This window comes from Podarcis gaigeae (assembly GCF_964106915.1).
Source record: "Podarcis gaigeae genome assembly, chromosome: 5".
NCBI classification, from domain to species: Eukaryota; Metazoa; Chordata; class Lepidosauria; order Squamata; family Lacertidae; genus Podarcis; species Podarcis gaigeae.
Window position 1 is genome coordinate 58,504,479 of NC_139681.1, and position 27,402 is coordinate 58,531,880.

Genomic DNA, 27,402 nt, shown 5'->3' on the forward strand with positions numbered 1-27,402 from the left:
AGCAGTCAAACATGCACTTAAAAGGAAAGATGGTTTGGGGAAGCAATAAAGTTGTTTATTTGCTCTCCTGGCTTTGGGCATTTTGTTTCAGCACCTGCTCTTTGGGCAGCTTTGAACAGTGCCATAGATAATAATTTCACAAGAAAGAGTAACTTTAAAAGGTAGTCACTCACTTTCTCTCACACACTTTCCCCCCTCTGCTGTATGATCCACTGAACATAGCACACCTATCAAGACTGCAAAAGGACAAGGGGGTTTTGCACAACATGAAAGCTACATACTCCATATTTTTCACAAAACACCCACTAGGGAGGCTGGGAAACATTTGCTCCAGTTGATGACCACATAGATTTATGATCGTGCTCTACAGAAAATAGCCTCTAGATGCACAATAAATATTAAATCAGCCCAGGAAGCAAGTGTATTTTTATGCTGAGCAACTTGCTCCAGATCATACACACTGCCTTTCTTGCCAGTAGAGCATATTTTTATTTCTCACTATTGTGAATAGAGGTCTGATCCACTCCTATTTGTGCCTCCCCCCCCTTCTCATTGGTTGTTGTGGATCCTGAACTGTATAAAAAAACTTTCACATGTTGCCTCAGTTCTAACCTGAAGCACAGGTTTAGTCTCCACAGAAGTAAATCATCCTTTCAGGATGAACACAAACAAGTCATATGAATAACACTGCCCAGTGTTGTATCATCCAATTTCACCACAGCTCTCTGAACAAGCTTAAAGGAAGTTGGGATGAAAACCCCAGAATTCACTACAAGAGACCAAAAGGAACAAAGTCTGTGTAAGTACCTGCACACAGGGCTATATATGAATTAGCACTGGCTCCAATAACTGATTCCAATGAAAAGGATCTCCCACAACTACCAGAAGAGCCCTATACACAGGGGAGATGCAATCCACAGAAAAGGGCAGAATACATTGTTGTGGTCACATTATGGCCAGTCCCCCAAATGCAACTCACCCCAGAAAAGGTGGTCAGATAGGTGAGCAAATTTAAAGCTATACTGTATTGGCAGCATTTCATACACAGCTGAAATAAGCCACAGAAGAAGGACAATTAGCTCAGAGTCCTCTGTTGAAAGTCAAAAATGAGGGTGCTACAGAACACTTTAAATGATTGTGTGCACCTATCTGCTGGAAGGAGAAGGAAGGATGCAGACTTCTAGACCTTGGGAAAAAGTACACAGCAAATCTTGGAGCTGTCCTTGGTGCCTACTCCCACTGCAATTTCATTTTCCCATTTAAAACATCCAGGGTAGCCAAATCAAACAACTTCTCCCTCCTCACTCAGAAACAACTAACACCAAAAGATATATAAAGCTGTAATAAAGCAAAACTAAAAATGTCACTAGAGTAGAACCTTTGGTTAATAGAACCTTGCTTGTGGAATTCTTTCCTCAGGGATACTTACCAGGCACTGATTTCTTTTGCCAGACTCGTGCTGTGCAGGTGTTTTGGACTGCAACTCCCTCCATCCCCAGACAGCACAGGTTGCAAGAAAGATTCTTTGCAGTATCTTTGCAGTATTCCATTATTAACCTTCCTCCGTGAAAGTCACTGGCCATTTGGAAAAGGCCATATTTGTGCCTCTGCTGCTTTGGTTTACTATACTTTTTTCGGGAACGAACCTTAGAGAGACTGGAATGCCTTAAATAACTAAGGCATAGAGCCCTCAATATGGATAATGACTTGTAGTTGGTATTTCCCTGTTGCTCTGCAGTGAAGTAACAGGTGGTGGGCAGCTCAGAGGCCTTTCAAGAGCTGCAGGAGATGTCCTATATATTCTTTTACAATGCTAGATGTAGCCTAAGGGAAAGTGCAGAAGGAGATAATTTCATGTTCCAAAGGAGTGTGGCACCACTGACAATATGGACAATGTACTTATTGGAAGAGCTGCCATGACAGGGAGGTACATGGCAGCCAGTGGATTGCCAAGATTAGCAACTAGAACCAGGCTTGCTACTATTTCCCCTAAGGTGGGTGCAGAGGACGAGGAAGACAAACCTGCTGCTGAGAGGCTGATAAGACCAGAACAGATTTCAATCTCAGAGTAAGCAAAAGGGAACAGACCGAGGATGTGCAGACACCATCCTATATTAATATTCTCAGCATTACTTTGGCTCTTCAGCACCAAGCTCAGTGTTTTTGATAAGGGCCGATACCATCATTACTGTGAAAACTCCCCTTCTGAGTGAGCAGGATGGAAAGATCTCAAAGACGATTTGCTGTTCTTGCAACATTTGCTGGTTCATGTATTCTATAGTACATAATTTGAAGGGGGTATGTTTGGCAAGCTTAGACTCTCAACTGTCCCCTAGAAGATGAGAGCCTAGGGAATATAGGAAGCTGCCTTATACTGAGTTATACTGCCTTATACCTTGGTCAATCTAGCTCAGTACTGTCTACACTGATAGGCAGAGGCTCTCCCAGGTTTCAGGCACTGGACGTTCTCAGCCCCACCTGGAGATATGGGGGATTGAACTTGGGACCTTCTGCATGCAAAGCAGATGCTCTGCCATTGTGCCACAGCTCAGAGTCCCTCTTGTCCAGGATTTCACAGCAGATGCCACGAGAGGAAGCTGCTGCTCATGATGCAGCATGACATACCCAGAAGCTCCACAGATATTCTGGTAGGAACATGTTTAAGGAAACTGTGAGCATGCAAGCTGAATTTTATGCCACATGGGCAATATGGAGTCTTCAGGTCTACTTACTCCAGAAAATGGATGGGTTATATTGGGGGGCCTCTGGTTTGAGGTTACCTATCACTACCCTTGTTCACATTTTAATCCCACAGACAGTTCTCAGGATCCACAACTGAGCCCATTCATCCCAGTGTGGGTAATCAACTCATCAATTTCAATCTGCACTTTTGCCCAACATCCATCTCAGACTAGATTATGTGTGAATATTCCCTGGCCAGGCTTTTATCTCCTCCTCCGCTCCCTTTCCAAGCTGTCACATTCCCTTGCCCCACTCTGAGGCCTCCGTTTCCTGCCAACTGCTCTTCTGAATTATTGATGCCGGTACTTCAGGAGCCATAATCAATAAAGCCAGCTTTTTCATCCTCCCCATCACCCCCACCCCGTTAAAAATGCTCAGAAGAGCAGCAACCTTTGGGCCACCAATGAGTCAGCACCTTTGTGGGTTTGTGGAGAGTAGTAAAGATGGTGCTCTAAAGAACCGTGGGTTTCAAAAATGACTCTCCCAACACCATTAGTCCCTGGCATGGCATGCCTGTGATGATGCAGCAAGGCTTCAAAGCAGATGGCACCACCTCTCCAAACTACTAGGGGACACCACATTCCACCTTGAAGGGCCATGAATATGCCAAGGTTGTTAAGGGAGGGAGTTACTGGCATGGTGGGATATAAATAGCACTCAGAGAAAGCGTATACACCAAAGACGGGGACAACATCCTATCTGATGGCTCTAGAGCATGTGCAGACCATCTAGTTGCATGGGGTATTGGCAGGAACAAAGGGAAAAGCAAGCTGAAAATATAAGGGGCAGCCTGCCACCATTTCTATGTGTCTCCTTTTCTGGACACATCCTTAAACTTATATGTAAATAAAGCACTCTTTTCACTGCTGCCCACCCCCAATGCTAAGAAGTAGACTCATGTTGCTTGTAGACTCAGTGATGTCTTTCTAAGCAAACGATATCAAACCGCACATTGTGAAACACCAGTCATAAAGTCTGCACACATGACACTGTTTGACAGCATGAATGAAATGCAGAAGATGTGCACCAGCACATCTACACATTCAAAGGCGGTAGAAAAGTCCTCCCCCCCAAAAAAGAAATATTTTGAAATAATAATGATCATCCTTGGCATTAGGTAGCACTTTAGAAGTCTTCAGAACACTCTGCATACACACCGTATTGTAATACAACAGTCATGCAAGGTAGGTCAGTGATATATTCTCCATATTTTATACAAGGAGGTAGATGAAGCTGAGAGAGGGAGGGTTGCCTAAGGCCACCCCTAAGACTTCACAGCAGAGACAAGATATGAAACGGGATCTTTCAGTTTTACAGTTCTCTCTACCAGATGCACATTATCCATTATCTATACATTTTAGTACATCATAAATAAAAGGAATTTTTCAGGCATAAGAGAAGAGGCTATCACCTTCCGAGTTTTCTTGCCTTCAACACTTATGCCATCAACATCAGCTGCAATCCCTGGTATCATCCGATGAATGTGTGTTGCACAAAATACATGTCAGGGTATCCATGAAGCCAAAATACACAAAGTTCATGACAGAGGCAACCAGAATGAAGTTCAAGACACATACCTCTGCTTTAGCATAGGACAGTATGTATGCTATGCAAACTCTTAAAATAAAAATCATGGGTTAGGAAAACTCACATTCTGAGTTATTGCAAGAAAATGTTTTCCCCCCCATGAAACCAGCAGCTGTGGCAGTAATGATGATCACCAGCTTTTTAAAAGGATTGCAGTCAGGACAGAACATAACTCTTATCCAGTACTACAAGACACAGGATCAAACAAAGGAAACCCCTACCCCCAATATTCAAGATTGGTTACCAACAGATGGGGACAAAGAAAAGTGGATGACTTTCTCCATCACCTCCAGGAGCATCTGGCTGGACACTGCTGGAGGGAGCATGAGGGACTAGTTGGACCGTAAGCTTAATCCATTGAATAATTATTCTGACTTTATCTTTGCAGCCATAAGAAACAAGCACTTGGGCTTGTAATGAAAGCATGGATTCTTAAGAGGCTGAATTGTGGGCCCCACAACAATCTCAACTTGTGCATGGCTCAGTCAAAGACCTGCTGAGTCTATTCATTAAGACAACGCTAGTTGTTCTTGGGTTACAGTAGCACCCCCATGCTCAGCCCCTGCAAAAAGTAAGGGAAAATGTTCCTGCCTATGGCCCCCCAAAGGCATAGGTAGCGAAGCTGGACAATGAAAGAGAAGAAGACAGAAAACTTGCCTTCGGTGCAGTTTTGGATGGGAAGAGAGAAAGGTGGTGCAGCTCTTTCTTCATTGTTCCACCAATGTTACAGTAAGCCTACTTTTCAGCCAGAGCTCACAGGAGAAATAGAAAGTAGGGCTGTTCATACGGATTATAGCCAAAGCCTCAATCCCAGCATTAACAATCTGGTATTATCAGGCCCCATCCAAAAGAAGCCATTTTTAACTTGGGGTTGGGATGGGGGAAATTCCTACAGATCTTTTATTTGCACTCTTCCACAATTAAAGATCAAAGAGATCCAACATATTTCAGTCTATAAAGCACAAAGCCTTGTATCCATTAACACAGCTTTCATTAGGATAAGCTCACTGTTTCTGTGCAATCAGCTTCCACTCACAGCCACCTTGCTGAGTGCTCAGCAGTTCTCGTGAGCCAAGACTGAGCCCTAGCACTGAGCCAGACCTTCCTTTGACAAATTCACCCTGTTCCATCTTTATGCCCGCACAATGCCAAACTTTATTTTAGCCTTTACCCAGTAATACGGCAATGCCAGCAGAGCTTTTTCCTCTGTGTGCGTTACATTGCCAGGGGGGCAGGCCAGGCAGAATAAATTTCAAGGCCCCTCCTTAGAGTTGTTTATCTTTAAATGGACTTGCACCAGACGGCTCTTCAAATAGAACTTTCGGATAGAGGACTGTGCTTTCTATACTTCAGATAGAGGACCATGCATATGACCACCTTATGTATGTAAGAGTTTATTAATAGTAAACAGACATCATTTGAGGGGCTTTTTCAGTTTTGCTCTCTCCATACTTTTAAAGTTTTAGGATTCTTTTTCAGTTTTTCTTTTTTAAAAGTATTTGAATCTTACATTTTGTGGCATTTCATAGTATATAAAGTCTAATAGCAGAAAACAAGGTTTTTAAATATCTGGGGGAGGGGAAATATTCCTTGGGTAGAACATCATCATGAAATACATAAACACCAACTCCTTTCAGCTGAGCATCATCCTGAAATTCAGTAGGCCTGGACAGATTTTACTTCTGCTTAAACAATCACAACTTGGTTATGGGAGACTAAAGGAGGGTTAACTCCTGCTCTCCAAGGGGACTAGTTTGACAGGAGGAACTGCTGTACCCATGCAGGAGAGGCAGAATAAAAGAATAAAATAGCAATCACCAAAAGATTCACAAAATGGGAGGAAATAAAAAACCCACAGTAGGACAATACTTTAATTAGAACCAATCATGATGCCACAAAATAATTAGCAAGTTTTTGATCTCTCCAGAATAATAATAATAATAATAAATTTTATTTATATCCCGCCCTCCCCAGCCGAAGCCGGGCTCAGGGTGGCTAACAACACTAAAACAATACAACATTATAAAACATTATAAAAATGAATTAAAATCAAAATTAATGGCAACCATAAACTAAAGTCTTGTAAAGATTGCCAAAGGAGGGAGTCAGGCTGCGCCCTGACCAAAGGCCAGGTGGAACAGCTCTGTCTTGCAGGCCCTGCGGAAAGATGTCAAGTCCTGCAGGGCCCTTGTCTCTTGTGACAGAGCGTTCCACCAGGTTGGAGCCGCAGCCGAAAAAGCCCTGGCTCTAGTTGAGGCCAGCCTAACCTCTCTGTGGCTTGGGACCTTCAAGGTGTTTTTATTTGAAGACCGTAAGTTCCTCTGTGGGGCATACCAGGAGAGGCGGTCCCGTAGGTACGAGGGCCCTAGGCCGTATAGGGCTTTGAAGGTTAAAACCAGCACCTTAAACCTGATCCTGTACTCCACCGGGAGCCAGTGCAGCTTATATAGCACCGGATGAATGTGATCTCTAAGCGAAGACCCCGTAAGGAGTCTCGCTGCGGCATTCTGCACCCGCTGGAGTTTCTGGGTCAGTCTCAAGGGCAGCCCCACGTAGAGCGAGTTACAATAATCCAGTCTGGAGGTGACCGTCGCGTGGATCACAGTGGCTAGGTCAGGGCGAGAGAGGTAAGGAGCCAACTGCTTAGCTTGGCGGAGATGAAAAAATGCCGCCTTTGTTATAGCTGCAATCTGCGCCTCCATGGAGAGGGAGGTATCGAAGATTACACCCAAACTCTTAACGGACGGTGCTGGCACTAATTGCACCCCCGCAAGAGATGGGAGTTGCCCCCTCAGTCCCATGTCGTCCCGTCCCAGCCAGAGGACCTCTGTCTTCGAAGGATTTAACTTCAACCGGCTCCCACGAAACCATCCAGCCACAGCCTCCAAGCATCTGATCAGTGTGTCTGGGGCCGAGTCTGGGTGGCCGTCCATCAACAGATAGAGTTGGGTGTCATCAGCATACTGATGGCAGCCCAGCCCAAAACTCCGGACAAGCTGGGCGAGGGGGCGCATAAAGATGTTAAAAAGCATCGGGGAGAGTATTGCACCCTGGGGCACACCACACACCAAGGAGTGGCGGGATGACAATTCCCCCCCAAGCGCCACCCTCTGTCCCCGACCAGAGAGAAACGAGCGCAGCCATTGAAGGACTGTGCCCTGGATCCCCACGTCGGCAAGGCGGTGGTCCAGGAGTTCGTGATCGACCATGTCAAAGGCTGCTGACAGGTCTAGAAGAATCAGCAGCCCCGACCCGCCTCGATCCAGCTGCCTGCGGAGATCATCTGTTAGGGCGACCAGAGCCGTCTCGGTCCCATGACCAGCGCGGAAGCCGGACTGGAATGGATCCAGAGCTGATGTTTCATCCAGAAACCTACCAAGCTGTTCAGCAACCGCTCTCTCAATCACCTTACCCAGGAATGGAAGATTCGAAACTGGGCGGTAATTGGATAGATCTAAAGGATCTAATGATGTTTTCTTTAAGAGCGGGCGCACCACTGCCTCCTTCAGTTCCCCTGGGAATGTCCCGGTGCCAAGGGACAGATTGATGATATCCCCCAGGGGGGCCCGCACCTCGTCTGGACACGCTCTAATCAGCCAGGACGGGCACGGGTCGAGAGGACAGGTGGTGGGCTTTCCAGCTCGGAGGAGTCTGTCCACATCGGCTGGGGATATCCAGTCAAAGTGGTCTAATACTGAACCCGAAGACAGTCGAGGGGCCTCCAGTTCCTTTATTGTATCCAAATTGGCAGGGAGGTCATGGCGGAGCAACAAGACCTTCTCCGCAAAAAAGCTCGCGAATGCCTTACAGCTGTGTGTCAAATTGTTATTTAAATTTGGCTGTCCTTCAAGGGACGTTAAAGACCGAATTATACTAAATAATTGCGCCGGGCGAGAGCTAGCGGATGCAATGGAGGCCGAGAAGTAGGACTTCTTAGCGGCCTTCACTGCCATCTCGTAGGTTTTCATAAAAACCCTATAAGATGTTCTTGAAGCTCCGTCACGGGCACCCCGCCATACTCGCTCTAGCCGTCTGAGGTCCCGCTTCATTTTCCGGAGCTCCTCAGTAAACCAGGGAGCCCGGTTTCTGCGGGGTCGCAGAGGGCGCTTAGGTGCGATCTCATTGATGGCTGCTAGGAGCTGGGTATTCCAGGCCTCAACAAGCTCAGTCAATGAGTCGCCAGGGGGAGAAAGGTCCCGCAAGACTTGACGGAATCTATCAGGGTCCATCAGCCTCTGCGGGCGAGCCCAAATTGGCTCGCCACCCAAGCAGGGTGGGGGTGGAACGTCAATCCTGGCTTTCAGAGCATAGTGATCAGACCATGGCACCTTCATCGAAGGAAACATGATCACATCTATACCGATGCCAAAGATCAAATCCAGCGTGTGGCCTGCTTGATGTGTGGGGCCCGAAACAAACTGGGAGAGCCCTAGTGTCGCCATGGAAGACACCAGGTCCAGAGCCTGTGAGGAGAACAGTTTCTCAGAATGTTAAACAAAATAAAACAAGGTTGGAGCGAGGGGGGAGCTGCAGAATGAAACAGTCTTAAGATGGGCTCTGCTCTGTTGGGAACAAAAGGAGTAATAGTCTTATTAGAGTTTGCTATTTTGAAAAAAGAGCTACGTGTTCTACAGGTGTGGGGAACATTTGGCCTTCCTGGTGTTGCTGAACCACAACTCCCACCACCCTGGCCATTGGCCATGCTTGTTGGGGCAGATGGGAGTTGTAGTCCAGTAACAACTTGAGGGCCAAAAGTTGTCCACACCTGTTGTGCAGTGAGCACAGAATTACAAAATGTTAAATCTGTGTATGTGTGTATTTTCACGTTTTCCTCATTTTGTGAGTATGTGTGTATATACAGTGGTACCTCGGTTTATGAACTTAATCCGTTCTGGAAGTCCATTCTTAAACTGAGGCGTGCTTTCCCGAATGAAGCTTCCACCATTCAGCTTCCATTCGTAGACGGAGGTAAAGTTCGCTAACAGGAACACTGTTTGTATACCGAATAGTTCATAAATAGGGCTGTTCTTAAACCGAGGTACCACTGTATATACACACACACACACACACACACATGAACAAAATGAGGTAGACATGAGGATAGAAGAGTTGCTAATCATTAATTACACTGTGAATAATAGTCCATAGGCTGCCCTGGCACTCACATTAGAGAGGCTTGTTTGGGATCAGGTGCCTCTGAATTGAATGACTTTCCAAGGGAGGACAGCAAATCAAAAAGAAGCTGCTTTCGCCATCCTGCACCATCTCGGGATTCATCATCTCCCACCTACCTTGTCCTGCCCTTTTCTTATGCTGGGCAACAGCCAGAAAAAAGCCAGTCTAGTGCTTGGCATAGACACAGGGATGATCAGCATGGACTGCAGTGGGGCTGACTGCAGGGCCGCATCCATTAATATCTGCAAACCATTAGGGGATTTTGTTTCACCAGCTGGCATGATGCAGCAGTGCCTGGCCTGGGAGCACTTTTGTGGTCAGAAATAACACACGGAGGGAGGGGGAGGCAGGGGCCGGAGGATCAGCTCGGAAACAGGGATGGATCCTCACTCATGCCCTTGTACTTGCTGGGTAGGAAGGTGGAGACCAGGTGAGAGCCATATAGGCCAAAGAGAGCAGGTAGGTTCTCATTTCTGCTTCAAGGATGACAAAAAGATTTGTGGGAGGGAAATGGCACATAAGAATTCCTCTCACAAGTTCCCAACACCATATCAGTCTTGAGCAAGGCACTCTAGGGAACTTGTCTTGAGTTACAGGATTTCCCACAGACCTAGTAGCGATGGCAGGCTATCAGATCAGCTGGCTGGCAGAACTTCAGGAGCCCCTTTTGGCCTGGTCCAGTCATCTTTTACCTTGGCAGGTGGGTGTGACATGGCCAAAATGGCCTGAAGGGCCCAATGATGTGATGCCTGTCAGGCCTAATTAATCCTATGGCAGTTCCCCTCTCCCACTGCTCTAAAATAAAACTGCAAATATCACAGTGCTGTTACACAAATCTACGGTGTGACTGCATTTGGAATATTGTGTATAGTCCTGGTCACCTCACCTCAAAAAGTATACTGTAGAGTTGGGAAAAGATTCAGAAAAGGGCAACCAATCTGATCACGGGGATGAAATAACTCCACTATGAGGAAAGATTGCAGCATTTCAGACTTCTTAGCTTAAAGAAAAGGTGAATGAGAGGTTTATAAAATTCTGTGTGACATGGAGAAAGTGAATAGAGAGCAGTTTTTCTCCTTACACTCATTGACATCCCATGAAGCTGAATATCGAAAGATTCAGAACAGATAAAAAGAAAGTACTTCTTCAGAAGGTTGACAGTTGAACTATGGAACTTGCTCCCACAGGAGGCAGCGATGGGCACCAATGCGGACCGCTTTAAAAGAGGATTAGATGGATTCATGGAGAATAACACTATCTGTGACTACTAGCTATGATGGCTATGCTCTGCCTCTGTGATCAGAGGCATTAGGTTTCTGAAGGCCAGTTGCTGGAAACAGCAGGAGGGGAGAGTGCTCTTGAATTCAGGGCATGCTTACAAGTTTCCCATATATATCTGGCTGGCTATTGGGAGAACAAGATGCTGGACTAGATAGGTCACTGGCTTGGTCAAGCAGGCTCTTTGTACATTCTTACACCATTTACAAAGTGGTTGTGGAAGAAATGAGAAGCAGGGCTCACTCCCATCAGCTCTGCTGAAAGACCAGCTCCATCTGGCACATTCTGTCCCTGAACTATTTAACTTTAGGAATTGGCACCTGAGTTTGCTTTTCCCTCTTCGCTACCTGTCCATTTCCCCGTGTGTGCGCCATGCATTTTATATTGTAAGCTTGTGGGCAGGGACTGTATGTAAACCACTCTGGGAGCCTTTTGGGGGTACAAGTGCACTAAATAGATAGATAAATACCGTAATTATGGAGGATTGGGGACCTCTAGCCACATGTCTGCTATTATGCTTCTGCAAAGGTGCTACAAATGACTCTCTATGCAGTTCTCAAGTCATTATTGTGCCCTACAAGACCAAATTATGGAGAACCACAGAGCAACCAATGACAACATTTTGCTGGACAAAGCAAAACAGGACTTGTCATGGTATTCTATTCTGTTGTGGGTGTACCTATATAGGCATAATATTCTGATTAGATACCATAAATGCAAATCAGAGGCATCAAATTTGATTAGGCCCTACGCTTCATGCACAAGGAAAATAAAGAAGCATTATAGAGAGACACTGTATAGGATCACAGGAAGGTGCCTTCTACTGAGTCATACCATTGGTCCATCTAGCTCAGGGCTGTTCAGACTAAATGGCAGAAGCTCTCTGAGGTTTCAGGAAGGGGACATTCCCAGCCCTACCAGGAGTTGTCGACTGACCCTGGGACCTTCTGGATCCAAGGCAGATGCTCTAACACTGAATGCCCTTCCTTTATACATGTAAGCAACTGGCTGCTAGAAGAGGCACAGAATGCACCCACCACAGAAACCAAGTCGGCTGTCAGATGGTTAGGGAAGCCCCCTGCTCCACAGCCAGCAGAGAAATACAACAGGCTGCTGCAAGAAGGATGGAGTTCTGCATCACACCTCTACCAGCCCCAGCAGGCCGTTAAATTCCCCCCCCCCAGGCTATTTATTGACAAGACTCCCTTTCTCTGTGATCTTGAACTCTGCCGTTCTCTGCTATGTGACCCATTTTCCCTTACCCATTTGCCAAGTATCAATGTTACCATGTAGGTCGTGAACAGATTATTGGCTATGTTAATAGCAATGTGTTTCTGGTTTGTCTCTTTGCTAAGTTTATAGCCATGGGTGACTGTCTATGCACAGGAAACAAGAGGTCAGGCTACAATAGTGTTGTGAAACAGATAGATGACGAAGTGAAAGGTGCTTCGTAGGGCCATCTGTAGAGATGGTGTTTTACTGGCTCTGCAGCCGTGCTATGAAGAAGTGCGACCATCAGACAACCGGGGTGACTTGTTAACCTTGGATATGCCACATTTTGATCTGCCAGACTATGATCTCTCTCCTTGTGTAGACACATACTGAATATCTGCATCCTCTCAGGCAGAAAATCCATTCTAAAAACCAAACAGCCAAAGAATTAGACTCCACTCCCTGAGCACATCATTTGTAGCCCAAACTAAGTCATCTGCAAAGCAACTGGATGCTGTCCTCCAACACATAAATCTCTGGGAAGTCCCAGTCTCAAGCAGCAACAAGTAGAGCAGCTACAGATCTCTGTCCAGAATGTCTGCACAAAGAGATAACACAGCAGGCACAATGGAGGGGGCAGAGTTAAGCCCAACTCTCAGTGGAGAAAGCAGGCAGGAATGGAAAACCCATGAAAGGCAAAGCACCATAGCTGCAGCAAAGCATGTAATCCACTTCTGTGACACCTAACTTGCCCCTCTCCGCCAAAGGGGTGGGGAAAATGGGACTGGTTTTTTCCAAGGTGAAAGTAGGAACTGAAACAAACTTATTTACACTCGTGGCTACATGGCCTGTGTGAAAAGGACAGACACAATGGAATGTCCCATGAAGGGGGAAGGGTGGGAAAGATCCTTTATGAGCTCCCAGAACCAAGAAATCTCCTCCAAAATATCATACTAAGCAATGGAGTCCAGCTCTGGGAGCAGCCTGTCACAGGGCAGGAGTAGGCAAGTGACACAAGGGTCAAACTATGCACAGAGCATTCTTGCCCAAGCAGAATCTACGGTGGCTTGCTTGCTTTTCTTATTTCGCTGTCTCTGCTTCTTGGAACTGTATTAGTTTTCAGGGCTAATGCCCAGAGTCTTACAGGCAAGTAACCTCAGGCAACTTGTTCAACACTCAGGGCTTAGCCACACTTCCTCTCATCCTGCCACTTTCCCCTGGGGAAAACTCTGCTTTTTTTAATTTGAGCAAACAGCAATTTGGGTTTCCCTGATTGCCATTTGTTCCAATCTGTCACTAAAGAATGGCTTTTCCCTTGCAGAGGAGCGGGGCAAGGGGGAAACCACTCAGACCTGTCCTTCCATGCATGGCACAAGCAGAAGTGCGGATGAGCCCACAGTGGAGAAAGAGCATGTGAGCCACCTAATCACCTGGTCAAAGTATTTCCCTTATATGGCGTCATCACATATTATTTTCATTCTGCAATGTTATAGAAATATTGGAAGCTGCCTTATACCATGTGAGATCAATGGTCCATCTAGCTCAGTACTAGATGGTGGGGATTGAACCTGGAAACATTTGCATGCAAAGCACACGTGCTCCACTGCGTTACAGCCCTTCCTCTTCTATTTTTTTAAAAAATAAATTTATTTAATTTTCAGATTTTGAAATTTACAAACAATCGTCAAGCAATCAAAACGAAAAGAGACTTCCATAACTTCCCTCCTCCCCTTTGTGGGTCCTTATGTTAACATTTTTCCTCCTGCATTCTTCTAAGTGCTGCAGTGAGGGACAATGGGTTCCTCCAAACAAGCACTATTTTCAGGGAGGGACTCAAGGGCATACTGGAAATATAGGTTTGTGCTGTTGAAGTGGATTAAAGTGATCTGTTGCCCCAGGGCAACAAATCTGCTTATTTATTTTTAAGCAGACTTTTTGGAGCTAAGAAAGTGACTGGGAAGTGCAGTTAAAAGGAGGGGATGAGCAAGCGATTAGTAAGAAGATCATTTCCTATTAATCAGGATGAGTGTTCATTGCCACATGACCCCCCTTGCAAACAAATCAGGATGAATGCTTAATAAAGCCTGATCATAATATAAGCTCCAGGTAAGATCTGTGCAAGCAAATTAGCACAAGTGCTCAATAAACAGGTCGCCTGGAGAAGCCCAGTCTCAAGGAAGTCTAGCATAGGGAGAGAGGGGCTGACACCTTGAAGCAGAAGGGCATTTGCATAGAGTCCACCACACTACACCAAAGCACTGTACAGATACAGAGATCGTTATACAGGGCTCATCAATACTTGCACACTTCCCACTAAAATAAGCACACAGTGCCTGTCTCTAGTCATCCAATACTACTGCTTCACATGTGTTTATTGCCAACAGAATGCAAGCTACCACCTCTATCAACATAATAACCCATACACACAGTGCCCCCTCCACCTTCCAGTGCCATCCGTCACACATCTCCTGCTCAGGTACACCATGCATGTTTACCAGTCCACACTCCAAGCATGCACCCCTAAAATGTTTTTCTCATGCAAGGTGAACGCATGTATTAGCGGCACCAAGTTGGTGCCACACTCGTGCCCACTTGCTACAGATGTAGACGGGGTTCAGAAAGGTCCATGGTTTCCTGCCTCTTTAAGAAGTCATCACCCTGGAAGGGGACACTGTGTCCGACATAGGCTTGTGGCTTAGATGACATGCCTGCTTCAAAGTTCTACTTCCCCCAAGGCTCACCCATTTGGTGTAGAGCTTCTCTCTTACTTTGCACAAAGTACAAGTTTCTTTTAGTTTCCAGTTCTCACTTTAAGGATAGGCATTGCTACTTATCCTCTGTATTTAGCATAGTCTTCAACTGCACGCACTCCAAAAGGTGTATGACCCTTTCCACACTCTCATTGCCCCTTAGAGACCATCCAAGTATTATTATTTTTTATTTTTGAAGGGATAATAAAGCCTTCTGGGTTGCAGCAGTGGCTCCATCTCCACTGTTGAACTAAACTAAACTACCCATTGCCCTGTCAAAAGTGATAGATTTGGCTAATCAAGGCTCACCCTACAACCAGCCAGAGGAGTACAGATTAAGCAGAGCCAGTTCCCCAGCACCACCCCTTTCCCTGTGCATTACCTTCCAAGGAGACCGGCTCAAAGAGTCCAAACTGCTCCAGCACCTTGACGAAGAGGACCAGAACCACCAACACGGCAATCATCTCCAGGCCTTCCAGGTTCATGGTGAAGGGGACTCATGGCATCAAGGCCCTCAAGCCCACCCGTGCCTGCTCTCCCAGCTCCTCATTCACCCCAGTTCAGCCAGGGTCACCCACATGCCCGTGGGTCCTTGTATCCCTTTGAAACGGTGCTGCTGCTTTCAACCCTGCTGCTGAAGATCAGCCTCCATCAGGAACAGCACCGGGGGCACCTCTGACCCTCTCCCAAGGGGCACAGAGATTGCTGTGCCTGCTAAGGGGAGAAAAGGATCACACAGCGCAGGGCAGGGAGTTTGCGAAGTCTGAGGCAGTGGAGTCTGAGCTGCGCTTGCCTGGCTCACAGAGATGAAAGTGAGAGGGAGAGAGGGAGCGTGGCAGCAGCGCCAAGAGAGAAATGCAAAGGGGGGGGGGAGAGGAATGTGTGCAGAAGGAGCCCTGCCCTCCCATCCCATCCCAATGACACCAACACAATCGATTTGCTTAATGCAGCTGCTAAGGAGATGGGAGAGTTAAGAGGATCTTGGCTTGTGCCCAGGAAAGTTCAGTGCAGATGGGAGGGGGCATTAAACAGGGAGAGACCCTCATGTGACGCCTCAACATGTCCAGTCCCAGCACTGCTGCGGGAGGACACCTGTATCTCTCTAGGCACTGCCCTTGCCCATCTCTTGCCACAGAGGAAACAACGGTGTTTAAAATGTGCAGAGGACAACATACTCTGGAAAACTTCAACCCAGCCTGAGAGTCCACCTCCAGAACACCCAGCTGAGCAAGGCTAGCCCAGGTGGTGACCACCAATTTCTTAATGTCCTTCCTACCATCCTACATGGTTCTCCTTTTAATTTTTTTTTACAATGGTTCTGCTTGACAATTCTACCATCACGAAGAGCATCCTAGCTGCCTCTGCTTGGAGGGTGTGTGTTGGTGGTTAAGAAGTATCATGCTGGATAAAAGGGTAAGGATTGCATAGTATCACAAGACCACGGGGGGAGGGTAATGATAAACTAGCTCACTGGACAGAGAAGGAATCCCTATCTGAGGCACCTTCCAAGCCTTCAGAATTTCTTCCCCAATAATGCCCCACAGACGCCAAGGGGAGAGCTGGCCTGGGGGTGGAATTCTAGTGCCAGAGGAGAAAGCAGCCTGCTTTTCAGCTGGCAGCAGTCAGGTATATTTACTGATGTTGTTTCAGCCGCTACCTGTAAATTGATAGCCAGGGCTCAAAGCAGACACCAGAAATACACTACACACACCAATATTCAGAAAGCTATTGATTGCCTGGCAGGGGGAGGGGAAGGGTTTGTCAAAGGATATAAAAGTAGCAGCATGGTTATAAAAACAGTCTGCCAACACCTGACAGGTCCCCTACTTGTTCACCTTCTAGATACTTCTATTTATTTTTTCTACTGCCTGACTGTTGTTGTTTTTTAAATCCACAGTCAGCAAAAACGGCACTAACAAAGACGTTGCCAAAGGTATGCAAGCTTTTTTTCCCAGCCATCAACCTGATTGGCATCTAAAACACCTGACTAGCTTTTAAATCCATTCCTATCCCTGCCTAAGGAGGGAGAAGAGTGGAGAATGGGAGCATCCAATATCCCAGGTACAAGTTCTACCACTGCTGGGTGTTTCCCAGACTGTGCCCCAAACTCCTTCAGCCCCAGCTTTTTCATACCTCCCTTGTGCTGTTGGTGTTCTCTCTTAGCCCTTCTCACCCACCTGGTCTATATTTTTGTCACCACACATACCTAGAAGTGCCCGGAGCTTAACAGCTTACTGAGCAGCAGCATTGGCAGTTTCTGACTGGCTAAGCCTTTCATTTGTAGAACTGGACGTGCCTGAACCGGAGTCAAGAAAAATGCCAGGGCCTGGTGCCAGGATTCAGGGGAGGGGGAGGGCCTGCCCAGGCTCTGCATATTACTCATACCAGCAGAGCCCAGGGGAGGCTGCCAGCCTGGCATTGGCGCCTGCTCTTCAGATAGACGAAACCTGAAACAAGAGCCCCAACTGTGGCCTGCTGGAAGAGGGCAAGGGTTGCCCAGGCCAATGATTCTCCCATTGCGAGAGTTAATTCCTTAATCCCCACAAACCATTGGTTATTATCGCTCATCAGAGACAACTCTGCACCCCAGTCCAGCCAGCCACTCCTATTACAGAGCAGAAGAGAAGAGAAGAGAAGAGTGCACTTATACCAATGGGATAGTGAGTAGAGATGTCAGTGTATGTGTCATCCTCATCCCTCTAGTCACTTTGCATCTCTTTCCAAATGTTGAGTCCAAAGGAGAAGAGGAACTGGGTACAGATCCCTGGTGGATCTGGAGGTTCCTCCTACTCTCCCTCACCCCGCCAAACACCATCAGGTCAGGAGATTTTGCTCTGCAACTCTGCAGGGCTGGATTACGCTAGCCTCGCTCTCTCATTCTGATGCATTCATTCCGTCCAAGAAATCCCTCCTGCCAGGCATAAGCTTTCATGTACTAGTGTCCACTTCTTCAGATGCACAAAAGTGTTACCCTAAATTGGCAGTACATACACACAGTTGTGGAGAGGGAAGAATATGAGCTGTGAAGTCAGAGGGAGGTGGGGAAATAAGAGAGTGCAGACTGTAACTTGTATGTTAAGGCTAAGTTAAATGTATGTAAAATCATTAGTAACCATTCACAAAGCAGTGTTCATGATGATGCACAGCATCTGTCCTTACAAAAGGGGTAAAATGTGCAAACTCATTTAGCAGAGATTCCCTGTTGAAAGACACAAAGCAATGTGTGTGGGAGATCCCGGAGCTTGAGCAGCTACACAGCTAAACTCTTGCAGAGAGTAGGCCTTTTTGCAGGGAAGCAGAGTGCTAACAGGTGCCAAAAGCCAGAGATACTGTTATCTCAATGCAGCCTCAGGACACAACAAATCCCATCTCCCCCTTAATGTTCATGTATATGGGAGGGGTTGGGGAATCTTTGTATGATTCTTGTGACAGTAGGGCTGGCACACAGGTCAAATACTGTATGTAGTGAATTACAACACTAAAAACTATCTCTTGCTATTACGTCAGGATTTATAATTACGTATGTGTGTTGCCAACTGTGTGTGTGTGTGTGTGTGTGTGTGTGTAGCTCCTGCCAACCTAGTAGTTCAAAAGCACTCCAGTGCAAGTAGATAAATAGGTACCACTGTGGCGGGAAGGTAAGTGGTTTTTTCATGTGCTCTGGTTTCTGTCATGGTATTCCATTGCTCCAGAAGTGGTTTAGTCATGCTGGCCACATAACCCGGAAAGCTGTCAGTGGACAAACACTGGCTCTCTTGGCCTGAAAGCAAGATGAGTGCCGCAACCCCATAGTCACATTTGACTGGACTTAATCGTCCAGGGGTTCTTTACCTTATACACACACACACACACACACACACACAAAATAGGAAATAGGAGACAGAAGCTCTGGAACCAGTAGCCTTCAGACAGCTAATGTGAAGGCAGCATTTATCCCCTTAAATGAAAAGCTATTGCAAAGTCAGCCACAGTCCACTACAGTCCATACACTCTAAAGTATGGGGTGCTGTCATCCTGCACACTGCTTAGTCCAGCAGCAGCTCCTTTACATAGAATAAAAACTCACAGAACTGGAAAGTGTCTATCAAAAGGCAATCTATTCCAGCAGTGAGACAGAATTACGCATCTACCAGCCAACTCCTTTCAAACTAAGCCAAGGTCAGTTTGGCACAAAGAGAGGCTGATCTGTTCTCAACCTTGCTGTGCATCTTAAATCCATGCAAATGGAGGCTTGTCGTGTTCCAACTCAGGACAGTGTTAAAAGGGCTTCAGGAAGCTATGGGCACAAGGATGACCAGGGATGAAGTACCAGAACAGGGTCATCACCAACAAAAGGAGCAGGTCAAAGTAGCTGTAAAGCCAACACAGCAATTATCATCCTGACTATAATAGCCATGAGTTCAGCAACACCAACAGAAGGTTACACCCACAGATTCTTTAAGTAGTTATAAGACACAGAAGTGGGGAGTGTGACAAGAGGCTCTCTTTGACCTTGCCCCTTCCTTTGAACTTAAATGGACTCTTCTAGAAACAAGGGCTTCTTGGCTTGTTTGCACTGTGTGCTGAGGTTCTGTGGGGTGGGTGCTCTTCACATAGCAGAACTCAGGGTGCTCTGCAAGTGCTTGTATGGTATCCAAGAAGCATCTGGGGAACTTCACCTGCTTGGAAACCCCCAAGACAATAATAGTTTGGCACCAAATTAGTGGTAGCTAGTGGTTTCCAGTGGGGGCTGGCTTGGGACAATGTGCCTCACCCCACCTTGCTTTGCCAAGAGGATCACATCACTCCCACAACAGCCACACTTTTGAAACCCGGATGATGAGATGAAGGACAGTCAGGTCACAACACAAATAAAGCTCAAAAAAGAATCAGTGCAACACTAATTTTTAATCGCTTTCACACTAGCACTCTGCTCAAAACTGCTGCCATCACCACACCATGTATTTAAACTAATTCCATGTAGATAAATAGAGATGGTTCACATACATCGTACACATACGCACATGAAACTCTAAGCTGATGTGAAGCCTAAGTACTCCTTTCTTATTTAACTCATAAGGATCTTTTGGCCCACTTTACTAAAAAATATTAAGGCAAGCAGGTTGAAATGTATTGGGGTTACATTTCCTGCTCCTATTTCACAATCTCAGGAGCCAGGTGCTTCTGGAAAGCAATCAAAGCATTCTGATAAAACTGCAGATTGGAACAAACAGCAATATATATGTCATCGCAGTGACATGGAGAGTGTTGCTTGATCAGCACTTCCAAGCTGTGTCTTGTTAAGCAATGGACTTAGACTGCTGGAAAACTTAAAACATGAGGAGATAACAAAAGACGAACTAAACGCTTCATTTCTGTGGTTTTTCAATTTTGGTTAATGAAGTTAATATACAGGACATGCATTATTCCCCTTTTCTCCAGAATTACTTTTTTGTTGCTGAACACGGTCTACAGGCCTTGCATGGACGATGCCCTTATATTGCAGGGACGCTACTCCCACCCATATTAGATATTTCAGACATGAGAAAATGTGACACTTTCCACAGAAGCAATCTCAATAGCTGTGGCTGTCTAATGGGGCTTTGGATAAACAAATATTGCATATGGTACAATATATCGTTAGTGAGGAGTAGCAACAAACCAGCTATGTGCAATCTTTACACACACACACACACACACACACACACACACACACACATATGCCTTCCCTGGTTGCGTGCCACAGTTGTTCACCAGTGCAACCTTGGTGTACAAGAGAACATTCAGCTCAATTTTTTAAAAAAGAGTCCAAAGAGCAAACAACATTATCCTCCTCCCTACCAATTAGCTTTCAATTTAAAACAGAATTCACCATGAGGGGAGGGAAGCAATGTACTCCCCTGGTCTATAATCCATCAGGACCTTAGGAGCCGGTCCTTCTCATATACTCCAGTGATGCTGTTTACATTGATGTGTGAATGGATGAAAATTGATTGGTGCATGCACGAGCCAAGACCTGAACACCAACAACCTTCTTTGTGTTCCATTCTGAAGCCACTAATTTTGCTGTCAATATCCAGTCTGGGCTCCCTGCTTGAGGGGAGGAGACAGCAAGATCCCACAGGCACACACCAGAGTGGCCTCTAGTGGTCAAATGTTATCACTGCATGAAAATGCGGGCTCCTCCAGAGAAGAAGGTCAGAATGTGTCCAGTCTTTGTTGAACATTTGTCCTGATCAGTTTATGGGGTGGTTATATGACAATGAGCATTTGTCCTGATTTGCTTGTGTGCTTTTTATCCATCTTCCTGTGTCATTTGTTCATCTCACACTTTTCAGTGCATTTCCCTGTCACTTTCCTAGCAGCAAAAAGTTAAATAAATAAATAGTGATATTTATCCACTATGTGGGCAGAGTGCAAACCTAAACTTCCAGTAGGCACTTGAATCACTCACATAAAATACTGACAGCCTGGAGGCAATCTGAGAATTAACCACTTTGAAAAGTCCACTTAAAGAACAAGACCCATAAATTAAGAGTCACCTGTGGGCATACACATACAGGATCGCGTGACATGATAGTGTTACTCCTTAACAACTATTAAATACCTTGTTGTTCTCACACAATATGAGTGATTAAATGCAAAAGATTTCCCACTCTTTCCAGGCATACTTAGAACGGAGTTGGACTGCAAGCACAGATCCAGGAATAATTCCAGATTAATCAACAGTGCTGTGATCTCCATGCCAGGTACTGCAAAGGAGATGTGGGTTAGTGGGATCTCATGCTCCAATGATTTATTGTTAACATGTTGTTTGCTTGTTTAGCATTAGTGCTTGGAAAGATTAGTACAAGGGGATAATATAGAACAAGATAGCAAATAGTCAAAGCAGAGGGGAACAGAGATTTTGCACATAACAAAGCTACAAAACTACAAAGGCAGGAGAACAAAGGCTTAGTGCAATTTATTCAAGGGATTAACAAAATTCTAAATATGGCCAGAATGATATTTGGGAAGATACAGAGCAAAACAAAAGCACTGCTCTAAAATGCAGCTTCATTACACCCTCTGGTGGCTAAAGTCTACCTGGACAACCACAAACAAGAGCATATAGTTCAGCATCCCTTTGTAGCACATCTTGCTAATCCCTGGCTTCAGATCAGATCTTTCCCCTGCCATGTGCCAGGAATCTTCTCTCCTTCCTCCATCTGGAAACCTCCCTTGCTCAGGTTTCCTAGCAATAACCAAGGCCAAAACCTTCAGAATTACTAAACAGAACTGTTTTTGTGCTTCAGGCAGATGAAACCTTTTGAACTTTTTTTCTTTTGAAAAAAAACTAATTAATGCACTTGGCTGGCATGAAATCTCCAAAAAAGTAGAAGACTATTAAAAGCATTTTTTTTTTTTTTTGGTAAAGCTGGTCATCTTGTTGTGGAACCACCAAACAAATTTTAAACATCAGAATGTAAATTACCTCACTGCCAGCCATCATACTGGCTGTCAAACTCAAAATAGTTTCTCATGAAACATGCACGTTCAGACACATATGAATAACAAGATTCTAAAACAGATTCATTTAGTTAGAACATTTACTACCTAACATTTCTATTAACAATCAGCAGTGCATTTAAGTTCCGACTCACGCATTAATATGCATTGAAAATGTTACCCCTTTGCCACAAAAGGAAAATGACTATTGTTCAGGTTAAGGTGCCGCAAGTGCTTTTGTTGTTTGTGCTGCAATGGACTCACAGGGGTAACCTTCTGGAAGGATGTTAAAGGTTGAGTAATCCACACTGATTCATACAAAACACACCTTCTACCTCAGAGGTGGGGAACCTGTGGCCCTCCGGATGTTGCTGGATTACAACTCCCATCAGCCCCAACTAGCATGGTTAATGGTCAGGGATGATGGGAGTTGTAATCCAGCAACATCCGGAGGGCCACGGTTTCCCCATCCCTACTTTACCTCATGAATGTCATATGGGAAATGAGACTGGAATGTAAATGATGCAGCAACTTGTCTGGAAGCACCAGAGACAATAAGGGGGAAACTTCTTCAAGCGAAGTTAAGAGCAAGACTTACCTACAGTGATCAAGAACCTGGAGCAACTATTCAAACATGTGGGTTAAAGTCAAGGAAGAATCCACATTGCTGGATTCATTCAATGCCTACATATGCAATAAAGTACTTCTCTCTTTAATGAATGTGTAATTTTAAATACACACTCCTTGAAACAGTGAAGGTTTTTTGTTTGGTTTTTTAAAAGGGTTTGTTATTAATTTGCCATTACATATGGTTCCATCTTATCTGTGACCAAGGTGTCACTTGTTGTAGCTGCAAAATTAATACTGCAAATGCAGAAGCATGCAAAATGACGTATTAGCCTGCTAAGGCTTATCACTGCACCGATTCTCCAATCTAATTCGCAATTATTATAAATTCGTCTTTGATTTAGCAAGTCATCTTTCTATGCAGGTGAGCAAAAGAACTCTGGGAAGTCAGGGGAGATAACATTAAAAGGATTTACGACTGAGCCTATTCTTGTCTCTGAACGCAGCCGAGCCCTAAATTGAATCACCCTTTCCATTCCACAAATCTGTAGCATATTAATTGCAAAACTATGTAGGGAAATGAAGCTTCAAAGGAAGGCCATGGTTTAGTTGGGATTGTGAAGAGTTAAGTATTTAATCTCACAGGGGTGAATTCTCTGTATTTGGCTGTAGATACCTTCTGTTCCTACCCTCCTTTTCACAGATTTTTCTTTTTAAAATGTTTCTTAAAATAATGAGGCCTTTTATGTGCCTGGTAATGAAGCACATGAACTGTCCAGGGTGCTGAAACTGCAAGCTGCTCAGATCCAAATGCAAGAGCAAAATTCCTTCTAACATCCTGCATTAATTGTAGGGGTTCTGTGGGGTAGATGAAGCAGAACTCAGGGGGTGCTGTGCAAGGACTTGGGTGGTATGCAAGAAACATCTGGGGACCCACATCTACTCGGGGACCCTTAAGACAATAATAGTCTGGCACCAAATTAGTGGGAGCTAGTGACACTGACTTGGGACAATATTCCTCACACCACCGTGCTTTCTTAGCCATAAAATGGCCAAGTGGATTTCATCACTCCCACAGCAGCCCACCATCCATACTCTGGAAACCTGGATGGTGAAATGAAGGACACGCATGTGACAACGCAGTCAAAGGGAAGTAGTCAGCCTAGAGGAAATTCAGGAAGAGAAGGGGAAGTCTGGTAAGAACTGAAGCAGAGAATGGCATTATGCAGCATTGGAATCTGGAACGTAGCATTTAGCAATGCACTACAGACACAAGAGGTTCAGGCTTTAAATGTAGGATTGGGCACCTCCTGGTTGGAGAAACAACTCCTGCATTCCTTGGTAGATAGCTTAGCAGGGCCTGGAGGTGGTTCAGCCCAGGCTTGGGATGTTAACAGCCTAGTCTGATAGGCCTGGGTCTGCCTCACTTCTTCCTCCATATGGTTCCCCCCCCCCCCAGGGAGCAGCAATTTTTCATCTGAGGAGGACTCCTCTAGCAGAGGCATGACAGAAGGCATGAAGGGAAATGATGCAAAAGACCACTAATAATCACATCCCCCTCTTCCTGAATAAGGGTAGCTTAATTTTCATGCCCAAATTTAAAGCTAAAAAAAAAATATCTGTGCAACCTTAATTTTTAATTGCTTTCACCCTAGCACCCTGCTCAACATGCTGACATCACCACACCATGTATTTAAGCTAATTCCATGTAGATAAATAGAGATGGTTCACATACACCATACATCCCCACCCCCACCTTCCCACACACTCCCTCCCACCCTCACATCCCACAACTAGAAACTGATGTGAAGCCAAAGTACTCCTTTCTTATTTAACTCTCATGGACCACTCTTCTAAAGAATAGATCAAGCAGGTTGAAGCGTATGTGGGTTACATTTCCTGCTCCTATTTCCAGGTATAGTTTATAATCTCAGGAGCCAGGTGCTTCTGGAAACCAATCAAAGCATTCTGATAAAACTGCAAATTAGAGCAAACGACAGTATATATGTCATCCCAGTGAGAGATGAAGAATGCTAGTTGATCAGCACTTCCAAGGAACTGTCTACACAAGTTGTGTCTGGTCAGGCAATAGCAAAAGATAGACTGAATACTTCACTTCTGTGGTTTTTCAATGGCTTACACTTTTCAGAATGGCTCCTTTTTGGTTAATACAGGACATACATATTCCACTTTTCTCCAGAATTACTTTTTTTTGCTGAACACAATTCACATGCCTTTCATGGAAGATGGCCTTATGTTTCAGGGACATCACTCCTACACTCCCCCGTATTAGAAATATAAGACCTGAGAAAATATGACACTTTGCACAGATGGCAATCTCAATAGCTGTGTATGTTCAGTGTGGACAAACATATTGTAGACAGTATAGAATACAGAATAAGCTTCTCTCTCCAGTCTTCTTCACAGCCCCTGACCTATTGTGTCCTAGAACCTGGTGTCCAGTCTTAGTTTTCATTTGCCTGCAGCTCTCCTGCCTCAGTTCACAAGTCCATGCCTGGCTCCCATGTTGCTGGGAACTGGACACAATTCCAGCACTGGCACATTCATCCAAAAAACAGCAACTAAAACTTAAATAAGCAGCAAATGCATCAAAATTACATCCACCCACCAACTCTCAGCTGCCTTGAGTTCACAGAATCATGAATTGGGAGAGACATTGGGGGCCATCAAATCTAACCCCATGGTCAATGCATGAATCTTCTGGGTACATCAGGAATGGGGAAGCTTTGGGTGTGGTCAGGCTCCAACACTTATCAGCTCCAGCTGGTATGGCCAATGGTTGGGGAAGATGGGAGGGGTTGGACTGCAACTCCCATCATCCTTGAATGACAGCATCCATGAGATGCTTCCTTCCTTCCTCTCTTCCCTCCCTCCCTCCTTCATTTGCTGGCAAATGTTAGAAACAGGACTTAGTGGTTTTATGAGTGGGTAGGGGTTCTTAATGGTGCTGGAGGAGACTCTTGAGAGTCCCATGGACTGCAAAAAGATGAAACCTATCCATTCTTAATGAAATCAGCCCTGAGTGCTCACTGGAAGGACAGATCGTGAAACTGAGGCTCCAATACTTTGGCCACCTCATGAGAAGAGAAGACTCCCTGGAAAAGACCCTGATGTTGGGAAAGATGGAGGGCACAAGGAGAAAGGGACGACAGAGGACAAGATGGTTGGACAGTGTTGTCAAAGCTACCAGCATGAGTTTGACCAAACTGCGGGAGGCGGTGGAAGACAGGAGTGCCTGGCGTGCTCTGGTCCATGGGGTCACGAAGAGTCAGACACGACTAAACGACTAAACAAAGGAGTTCTTAAATGGCAATGTATGTTGCTTCACTTCCTGCACACCGTGGTGAGTCCCCCCTCCTGCTGCATATGTGGGAGGGGGATACCCATTCTGCTGAGTGAGGCCCTGGACTCCTGCTCTGAAGACCTGCCCTGGCACCACTGTGTGATGGACTACATGTAGTTAGTGGGAGTTACTCCAAAAAGGGGGGAAGGAGAAACAGCAGCAATAGTGCACTCTTAGGACTGGATTCAAATTTGCAAGAGCATCACACAAATCAGGAAATGGGGCTGGGGCACTTTTGTTTGATCCTGCAGAAAGGACTTCAGCCTTGACTTATTGTCCTTATAACGGAAATTGCAATGACCTACTTCACAGGGACAGAGAGGCAAGTGAGATGATGAGTAGTAAAACACCTGACATACTGAAGTGCTTCAGAAATTATTTATAACAAATAAGTGACATCACTCTGAATTCATTAATAGCAAGTAGCAAATTCACAAATGAATTACCAACAAATGCTTCTGTCAGTATAGAATACTGAGCCCATAAATCTGGGGGTGGAAAGAAGAGATGAAACTCTGAAATGTTGTCCAGTTTGCTTTCGCTTTGCTCCTGAGTTTTTAGCACTTGGCAGGCAGGCAGGCAAGCAGGCAGGCAGGCAGGCAGGCAGGCAGGCAGGCAGGCAGGCAGGCAGGCAGGCACCTACCCACCCTCCCTCTTTCTCTCTCTGTTGGTTGCACCCTCTTAATGCATTGGGCCCCACAGCTTACAGCCTCTTCTTTGCACCTTCTGATGCAGGGAACTTGGATGCACTGAAAGCTACATTAAAGTTAGAAGGTATCAATTCTGTATTTCAGGAGTGGGGCAACCTGTGGCCCTCTGGATGTTTCTGGCATACAACTCCCATCATCCATGATCATTGGGCCATACTGGCAGAGGGCTGATGGGAACTGGGGTCCAACAATGTCTGGAGGGCCACAGGTTCCCCATCCCTGTTGTATTTCATGCGACACCTCTGTTGTCGGAAACACAGCTGCTGCTCCTGCTGAAGAAACCCCACTTCCTGCTCCAAATGGGCATGGCAGGCAGCGTCCCTGCCAAGAAACTAGTCCACAGCTGCATCTAAAAGCATTTGAAAGAAATGGCACAGCAGGACTAATTGAAGGCATGGAGGACTTTGCCTGAAAATTACATTCTCAGTACGTTCACACTTAGGGAGATTGCCACTGGATGCTGACGTCGGTCTCATTTGACTATAACAGCCAGAGTGTTAGATTAGAACTGGGGAGGCCTAGGCTGAAGTCCCCACTCAGTGTGGTTAGC

The 27,402-nt window shown here is 45.6% G+C and overlaps 1 protein-coding gene and 1 long non-coding RNA gene across 7 annotated transcripts in view; one reads left to right on the forward strand and one right to left on the reverse strand.

Moving 5' to 3' along the window:
* The window catches only part of LOC310844224, a 168,170-nt gene that overhangs the window by 16,817 nt on the left and 123,951 nt on the right, over positions 1-27,402 (forward strand). The window lies entirely within an intron of this gene.
* Positions 1-27,402, reverse strand: part of KCNIP2 (potassium voltage-gated channel interacting protein 2) — a 105,324-nt gene that overhangs the window by 13,508 nt on the left and 64,414 nt on the right. Inside the window, exon 1 of one of the 6 annotated variants that reach the window (XM_083738055.1) lies at positions 15,127-15,552. The exons of 4 other annotated variants lie outside the window; for them this stretch is intronic. In XM_083738055.1, coding sequence (XP_083594181.1) covers positions 15,127-15,229 — 103 coding nt within the window. In that variant the 5' untranslated portion in view covers positions 15,230-15,552. Of the gene's footprint in view, positions 1-15,126; positions 15,553-27,402 lie in introns of those variants that run through there. One more of the 6 variants, XM_083738058.1, reaches the window with a different exon arrangement.